General features: G+C 35.0%; 1 protein-coding gene across 2 annotated transcripts; it reads right to left on the bottom strand.

Moving 5' to 3' along the window:
- Positions 1–2,645: 2,645 nt before the first annotated feature.
- LOC149248992 (heparanase-like protein 1) lies at positions 2,646–6,955 on the bottom strand. Of its 2 annotated transcripts, XM_089456151.1 has the most exons (9): positions 6,602–6,953; positions 5,678–5,714; positions 5,403–5,586; positions 4,705–4,853; positions 4,343–4,576; positions 4,056–4,245; positions 3,525–3,650; positions 3,208–3,307; positions 2,647–3,086 (listed from the first exon to the last, which is right to left on the bottom strand). In XM_089456151.1, the coding sequence occupies exons 1-9, from the start codon at positions 6,830–6,832 to the stop codon at positions 2,784–2,786; spliced, it is 1,554 nt and encodes a 517-aa protein (XP_089312277.1). In that variant the 5' UTR covers positions 6,833–6,953; the 3' UTR covers positions 2,647–2,783. The 2 variants fall into 2 exon arrangements, with proteins under 2 accessions (XP_089312278.1, XP_089312277.1); XM_089456152.1 differs by lacking the exon at positions 3,525–3,650 and having other exon boundaries at positions 2,646–3,086; positions 6,602–6,955.
- Between the last annotated feature and the right edge of the window lie 1,748 nt (positions 6,956–8,703).

The raw sequence follows: 8,703 nt of genomic DNA, 5'->3' as shown, positions 1-8,703 counted from the left end.
GAGTCACTAAAGCGCCAAAGTTTTACCCCCACAAAAATGTTGTTTGATGCCTCAAAAAGTTCCTGAAATGTTTCAAACTCTAATTTGCCAAACTGGGAGCCACTAGTAAAAAGGGTCTTGTGAGCTGATTTCTCCACTTTTTCTACTATAAATCATCAATATGGATGACAAACAATATAATAATCCAATCCCAATCATCAATAGGAAGATGTGCAACATGAATACAATCTAGGATCATTCATCTACTCTAATACAATTATCTCTTCGAATGATCTTTGATCATTTTCTTGCTTTCTTTTCTTTCATCTGAAGGCTATGGAGACATTACACCTGAATATTTTGATGTCATTTTGATCCCTAATTGAACATGTGATGATCTAAAGTAGGATATTTAAAAGAAAAATTTGCATGTATAGTTTTAGAAAAGTTCTAAACAACCTTTTGGAGAACTTGAGGATCTATGAGAGAAAGTACTATGCATGAAATATTTGAAGATTTCGCTAGAGGTCCCAATTGCTAATGTTAGATTATCTAAATGTTGAAAGGCATCCATAGTGTAATTTTATTATGCATAGTAAATTTATGATTTTTCCTAGGGAAGAAAAACAAGAAATGAATTCATGAATGTACATATTGTGTATGTTTTCATGTTTCATTGTATTTTCCAATATTATGGTTCCTTTTACTTTCAGCATTCATTTCCTTTTTAATTTTGTTATGATTTAAATTTTTTAAGTTTTGGGCTTAGTCTTATTTGCTTTGAATAGTTTGATATGAAATGAATTCTTCAACCAACCTCCAGACTTAAAAATAGTAAAAACCAATATAAAAAAATATTAATAATTTACACCTTCTTAATAAATATGTTGAATTTAAACCTATTACTTAATAAAAAGAAACACAGGTTCTTAATCGTTAAACAATTAAACTTTAAATCAATATATTATCAACCAAAAGCAAACACTTTTTTTCTAATTTGATATAGATACCCATATAAAAAATGCATATTCTTAATTATTAGAACTGATCAAACTTGTGAATCATTGTAATTAACCACTCAAAGCAAAACACCCTTTTCTTTGAATTTGATATTTTAGATAGAATTGGACCGGTGCATGAATGGGCTGGTTATTTTTTCCACATCTTTCAATATCACGGGATGCAATGAAGACACTATTATCCAAGTCTCTATATTTTCAGAAGCTCCCATTTGCAACACCCATTGAGTATATATATGGTGTGCAGACTGGGAAATTGTCGCCCAGGGGAAGGATGGTTAAATTGAGTCGTGGGATGAAGCTTTCGGCCAGATAACAAATTGACTGGCGGAAATTGTTGCCCAGGGGAGGGATGGTTAAATTGAGTCGTGGGATGAAGCTTTCGGCCAGATAACAAATTGACTGGCGGAAATTGTTGCCCAGGGGAAGGATGGTTAAATTGAGTCGTGGGATGAAGCTTTCGGCCAGATAACAAATTGACTGGTGGAAATTGCTGCCCAGGGAAAGGGTATGTTGATTTTGACCTTTTGCTTGTAAAATCAGGGCATATCATGGAATTGTAAAATCAGGGTATATGATGGAAGGTTGTAGTGAAACTGTTATGTGTCCTTGTAAAATCAGGGCATATTATGGAACTGTAAACTTGTAAAATCCGGTATGTTGATTTTGACCTTTTGCTTGTAAAATCAGGGCATATCATGGAATTGTAAAATCAGGGTATATGATGGAAGGTTGTAGTGAAACTGTTATGTGTCCTTGTAAAATCAGGGCATATCATGGAATTGTAAAATTGTAAAATCAGGGTATATGATGGAAGGTTGTGGTCTAACTGTTATGCGTGGAGGTTTTGTTTCTATAAATCAATTTCGAGCGAAACTACGTATCTCAAGCAAGACTATATATACCTGAAAACTGCTGCAATTTCTTCTTGGATGCCTTGCTTGCACAATCGAGATAAGGGGGAATTTGGTGGCTTTAGTTTATTTCATGAATACTCTAATTTGTTATTCATACCAAATAGTTCTCAGTTTGAAAGAAATATTCCTTCGGCAACGACTTGCAGTACCAAAAAACTTCATCAAATCCACCTTATTAAGTAGTGTTGCAGTCTAATTGTGCTCCATCAAAACCATTGAATCTGCTCTCAGTAAAAAATCATTATGTTGATTAGACCACTTTTTTTTCAGAAGAAAAAGCTTTCATAGATTATATTGAGTCAATATAAAAACCGAGATAGGATACAAAAAAGATAGCTTGAGCAGCCATGTACCAAGACATCTTTTGAGGATAAACCATTGATCGCCATTGATTAGACCATTGATAGCCATTGTTGCTTGTATCTTTCCTTGAATTGAATTGAGGATAGCATGATGACACATCAATGGGTCCAGAATACCATGCTTTTACGGATTGCAATGCTGTAAATACATTCATTTGCAAATTGCTATGGCCACAAAAATGAGAATGATGAGAACTGAACAAATGATATGTCAGTGAGAGAACAATTTCCAAAAACATAATATTTTTGGGAAGAAACTTAAGAGAAAAAAATGAAGGTAATCGTCCCAATTTGAATCCAAGGCAGCGTATTTTTACTTATTTAAGAAGAAAAAAATGCAGGTAATCATCCCAATTTGAATCCAAGGCAGCGTACTTTTATTTGCAGAAAATATATTTTAATGCCATTTAGCCGATCGAAAATCTCATTGTCAACAATAGCAGTCAACTCAATTTCAGCTACAGTAACCAACAAAATGGTAATTTTGATTCTACAGCCAATTCCTATCAGCTACACGCTGTGAATTGAACATAAGGAAGCTGTACGAATGCAATAGAGAGAGGGTCTACATTAATTGGTCCATTAGCAGGAACTGTCACTGCCGGTAAAGAGGGTATCTCACCATCAGGTGTTATCTCCAAAATGTTCCCATTGAGGAGCACAGTCTGGCTCTGTAGATCACCGTCTTTTGCTGTTAAGTGATATTCCAGTCTAGAATTTCCGTCTGTGGAAGTTCCTGAACCTGTAGAGACCTGCATAGAGATACCGGTGTCCCTGCTCAAGTTGATCAAGAGCAAAGTGACTCCCTTCTGCCAAAATAACAACAGTTTTAAAAGTTAGATAGATAGAGTCTGAAGATAAATATATAATATAGCATGGCCATGATTTAATGACAGCATTGGTTGAAAGTGACAGATGCTTCATACGTACAGCATTCTTAGTGCAATGTGCATAAGCCCGTAGGTACTTTGTTCCTATTGAATTTGTGGCAAGAACGCGTGTTCCCATGAGTCGATGCCAAAGAAGTGCACTGCATTACAGTTCAAAGAAAGCAAAAGACCAAACTTTGAAAGCTTGGTAAACAAATTTAGAGAAGTACAGATATATCTAAACCAGCAACACTAGTGGAGAAAAACTTATTTGCAAAAATTTCAATAATTTTGGCATTTTTAGATAATATTTAGATAACATTGATTTACTACAGCTTGGTGGGTTAAGCTTCCTGCAAATAAAACGAAGAAGTTTACCTATAATAATCGGGATTTGGCACAAAGGTCGTTGTGTTTAAAAGGCCATAGTTACCACCAATCAAACTTTGTCTGCAGAAAGACTTAGTATTGAACGACGATGACATGCCAAGCTCATCTAAATACCTGCCCTCATTGAAATGAATGCCAAAGTTTCTTAGTGAACTGTGAATTACCATATGAAAATAAAAGATTAAATTAAGTAAGTGTGTTAAGCTTCATGACTTGTTCATTTTCGTTTTAGATATGATTCTCTGTGATTTAGAACAATTTCACTCATCATTAAGTTGCCAGCACTGAAAATATCCTAAACTAAAAGAGACAATAGCATATCCACATTTAGCCAACATAAGATGACTCTGAAAATAGATATACATTCACCAAAATGTCACCTAGAAATTCTGATTTGTGCTAACTGATTTTGTTTGTATGTTTGAGTGAAAATAGAAGCTTCCCTAATGCAACTCAACCCACCATCACCAGAAATTACAATGCAAAGCATTACCAAAAACTAATGACAGATAAGCCTACCAGAAACTCATTACAAAAGCATTGGTTACGAGATTGCGCCCACTGTTAGCAGCTCCCCCTGATTCACCCACCCAGGCATTTGACCAAGGCCCATAATTCTGCAGGACAGCTTGGAGGTCCTTAAATGTAGATGCCTCTTGGTTCAGATATGAGGGATCCAGTATCTTTTCCACAAGGTCCGTATCCACACCTGATCAGCAAGGAAATTATTGAAGTGGCCAATATTCTAGCTATCTGAAAGATAAAAACATTTCAGTGAAAAGCTATAGTCTTTTAGTCCTATGTACCTGTCCCAAGGTTGTAGAAGTGATGTGTAACAACATTCACAATATTTGGTCCCGTTAGTTGAAGAAGCTCCTTGAACCAGTCATCAACAAACAATCCATCAGGCGCAACAAGGAAAGGTTTTTCTACATAGTCCGTGTAAATCTCATTCAGAATCTCCTGAAGCTCAATTACATCAGCTGCATACTGCTCAACACTGACGGTAGTTCCAACACCACTTGCACTCAGCTCATTTCCTGTTCAGGAAACCTTAAATTCTTAGATGCTCTTAAGACTGAAGTTGCTTCATGGATCCATCAATTGCTCTTATAACCTCTCTAAAACTGCTCAGAAAGCACCAAAGCTGCTAAGAATAATAGCTTACCTAACTCCCATGCCTTTATTTTGTAACCATGGTCAGCTGTGTATTGGATAAAATCACGAGCATTGCTTGAATCCCAAACCCCTTCTGCAGTACCGTTTGACATCAAACTCTTTCCATTCAGTGCATTCAATCCAAAAGCTACCACAGCCCTACATTCAATTTGTAATATTAGATGATTGCATCGAAAGATCAAGTATTCTAAAGCCAAAATAATCAAACGAAAACTGATGCCAATCACAATGTTTTCAATTTTGATTTTTAATATCAAAGGGTTAAAAGAACATTGAGATCATATTTTCTTTCTCCTTACTTACTGCTTAATACATTTATGGTTGACACATCTATATTTATGATTATATCCAGATACTAGTACCTAACATATTCAGCAAAAGCAGGAATAACCATGCAGTGAATATAGTTCAGATTTGAAATAAAGACATACCCTGTTTTTTTTATGGTTAAATCTATACTAGTGCCTAACACATCCAGCAAAGACAAAAATAACCTTTCATTGTTAAAATGGTTCATCTATAAGTTCAAATATACCTTTTATTCCTATGGTTAAATCTATGCTAATGCCTAAACACAAGAAGCAAAAGTAAGAACAACTCTGCAGTGAAGGTAGTTCAGATGTAAACCCAAAACATACCCTATTTTACTAACGGTAAAGATGGTTGAGTTGTTAATTCACAACATACCCTGTTTTATTGAAAAAAGTATTCAAGGCATCCCATCTTGACATGGGAAGGCATCCATCTGAGAATCCAAACATCATTGAATCATTCCTAACAAAAGGGTTGCAGGGTTGCTTCAGTTGTCCAACATCATAGATGACTTTGTCTTGTAATGATCCACCCAATCTTATCTTCAACGGATGGAAAGCTTCATTTAAGCATGATCACACACAGATTCATATTAACCAACTGAAGATTAAGTTCATACATTTAATAAAGAACAATACAGTTATCCTTACCTTCCACAGCAATTGCCAGCAGTGGGTTTGTAAGATCCTGACAAAGAATTGATATAAATTAAGATCCTGACAAAGAATTGATGTAAATTATAAATAATTTTGCAGTGAAAGGAGTTTAGCGCTTTGGGCAAGAAAACAAAAAAATAAAAATAAAAATATTAGTAATAAATTATTGATTTAATTTGATATTTTTTAATTATTTTTTTAAAATAAATTATAATTCTATTAATTAGGTTGATTTTGAATGGTTGGGAAGAATAATTGTTAACAGCCCCACTAAAATTCAATTCTCTAAAGGACATGATGAAATTTATTGTAATGGATTTAAATAAATCATAATTAAATTATAATTCTGCATTTTTAACCGGATTTAAATAAATCATACTTAAGTTATAATTCTGCATTTTTAAACTAGGTGTTTTATAGTTTAGAAGTGTTAAATTACTTCTTGACTCATCTTAACTGTGATCATTTTTTTAATAAGTTTCTTAAACTCTAACATTTTATAAATCATTATCCTGTATCTGGTTTTGTCAAGAGCCAAATACTCTTCTCTAAATCATTTTCCTGTATCTGGTTTTGTCAAGACTCAAGAGGCAAATACTCTGCTCAGAAAGATTTGTATTTTGAAGTTTTTTTTTACTCTCTTCAATTTTAATAAATCATAACTCTATATCCTGTTTTGTGCTCTGTGACATAAAAACTGCTCCATACATTTAGACCATACCTCAGGCAATCCTAATATACTGTAAGAATAATTATTTCATAATAATAAATTCATCATACTAATGACAGTAATTTATACATGCAACAACACTGCCCCATACCTCAGACAATACTAATGAGGCAATTCACTGTAATTCAAAACAGGTAGCTATCCAAAGCCCAGTGATAAACCAAGCAGGAGAAGGGCAGGGAATTTACTAAATTTAGCAAGGAGGCTTGCCCCCAGCTACAGGTCCCGTAATCACATTTCTCTGGTGGCCACCAATCTAGAGTGGCACATATAAAATCCTTTTCTGTCTCACCAATAGCAGAAGCTCCCTGCACTACAACCTCGGCAATAACAGTCTTGTTAAAACCATTTTCGCATTGTATACATTTGCAACACAGAGCCAGAGTCCAAATCCATAATCCGGAAAACCAAGACGCCATTGCAGGACTTATTTGCAGCGAGTATGAGGACGAACCAGAAGTGGGTGGATATATATATATATCGTATACTGATTTTGTGGAGAGCAAATGGATAGAAAAACGTACAGTGACAGATACATAATTGGCACCCGTGACGCCTAATGGTGAAATATGCTAATCATGTAGAAAAAATAATCGGGTAATCATATTTCCAAAACTGAAGTGATGACAGTAATATGCTCATGATGTAGACAAAGTAATAAAGTAATTACGATCAATTTCATGGTTAGTGGATCAACTCTAACGGTTATTCTCGCAATGACTTAAAAGTGATGAACTCTGAACCTCTGTGACAGTTACCTTTCTCGCAATTAAATTAAATTTTCAAATAATATAAAACTTAACTAGCCTCAAATTAAATTCTCGAATAATATGGTATAAATAAAAATGCATGCCTTTGAGCTTACACAATTTCATAGGGATTGGTTTATTTTTCGGGTTTTTTTAATAATTTATATTATTTAGTATTTTATTTATTAGAAAATATCAATATTTTTTTTTAATTATTATTTTAATTTGATTATATAATTATTGATAAATTTTTATTATTTAAATTATATCTTTTAAGTTGTAATTGTTTTTTTGTTTTTGTTTTCTTGTTCTGTAAAGTGAAGTGTGCTATTTTAAAACATGAAATTATATCAAAAAGGTGTCATGAGTCATTTTGATCTCTCTTGAGGGATCAGACTATAGCCAAAATTGTATTCTCTTTAGGGACATCATGGACGTACAATATCTAATATAACTGAGTTTAAACAAGCCTACACTATGGTGCCGACCTATTCTGCCAAATGCATAAACATTTACAAAGAGAAATCCATAAGCATGAACATAAATCATCACATAATGAGGAGGGAGTGCAACAACCCCATTGTTGCCCTCTTGTGAATAATGTTGTAAACATGGCCATGCAAATTTATGTGTATAAATGTAAATAATAAAATATGATGACTCGGTTGAAAGGGATATTGATTTAGAGTTTGTGGAGGTGAAGGGGGAGATGGCTTGTGGAGCTAAGCCTGCGTGTAATTGTTACGTATTTTTCTGATTGAAGGAATGACAATGCTAGGCATATTTATTAAGGCAAGATGGAGAACAACTACCTTTTGGACGTTTCCTTCATGTATGTGCCTGAATTGAACACAATAGAGTAGCACATTTAAGTTGTGTATGGGCCATTGTTGGAAGGATGAGGGAGAATTGTACATGACAATTAAAGGTTGTGTATGGTTGAGAGGAAAAAGGATGAGCCAACCCAATATCATGGCATGGGAGGCTCTAGTTCCCACACAACCATACAATGTGTTGGGAAAAACAAGGGAGATGGAATTGGGGGAGACAATTGAAGGAGGGGGACAAAGACTGGAGGATCACAGGTGCAAGGAGAACAAGCTAGCAGGAGGAAAACAACATTGCAAAGGAAGATAGTATATGGAGCAAGTGTTATGGAATCCTATGTTTGCATATCCAGTGGAGCTTGATAGAGCTTTGTATTCTTGAGTTTGAATAATTGGTGGAGACTCAACTCTCTAGATTCCCATGGAGGCCATCAGGTGGAATAGCTAGTATGCCCTGGATTCTTGTAGGAGACAGGTGGAGGCACTAGGTTTTGAATTCTTGATGTGCACAGTGAGTGGCAAGACTCAGTCTTTGGACTCCCGTGGTGTTGTTGGTGTGGAGAACTAGAGTTGTGGATTCCCTGAACTAGTTGTGGGGTGGAGCTTGAGTACTTCTGAATTCCCTAAACTGGTTGTGGGGCGGAACTCTAGAAGCTCTAGATTCCTTGGGTTTTGATTCTATTGGTTGGAGACAAAATGCACCTTGGATTCCTG

Source organism: Pinus tabuliformis, chromosome 7 (assembly GCF_031772625.1).
Source record: "Pinus tabuliformis cultivar Carrire ecotype Pingquan chromosome 7, CPIR1, whole genome shotgun sequence".
Taxonomy (NCBI): domain Eukaryota; kingdom Viridiplantae; phylum Streptophyta; class Pinopsida; order Pinales; family Pinaceae; genus Pinus; species Pinus tabuliformis.
Note: the sequence above shows the minus strand (reverse complement) of the source record. Positions and strands in the feature narration are given on the sequence as shown.

Coding starts and splice junctions, on each gene's coding strand:
- LOC149248992 (XM_089456151.1), bottom strand. CDS start 6,832: ATGGCGTCTTGGTTTTCCGGATTATGGATTTGGACTCTGGCTCTGTGT. Junction 5,715..6,601: donor AAGCCTCCTTGCTAAATTTA/GTAAATTCCCTG, acceptor ATTCTTTGTCAG/GATCTTACAAACCCACTGCT. Junction 3,651..4,055: donor GCTTTTGTAATGAGTTTCTG/GTAGGCTTATCT, acceptor CAATGAGGGCAG/GTATTTAGATGAGCTTGGCA.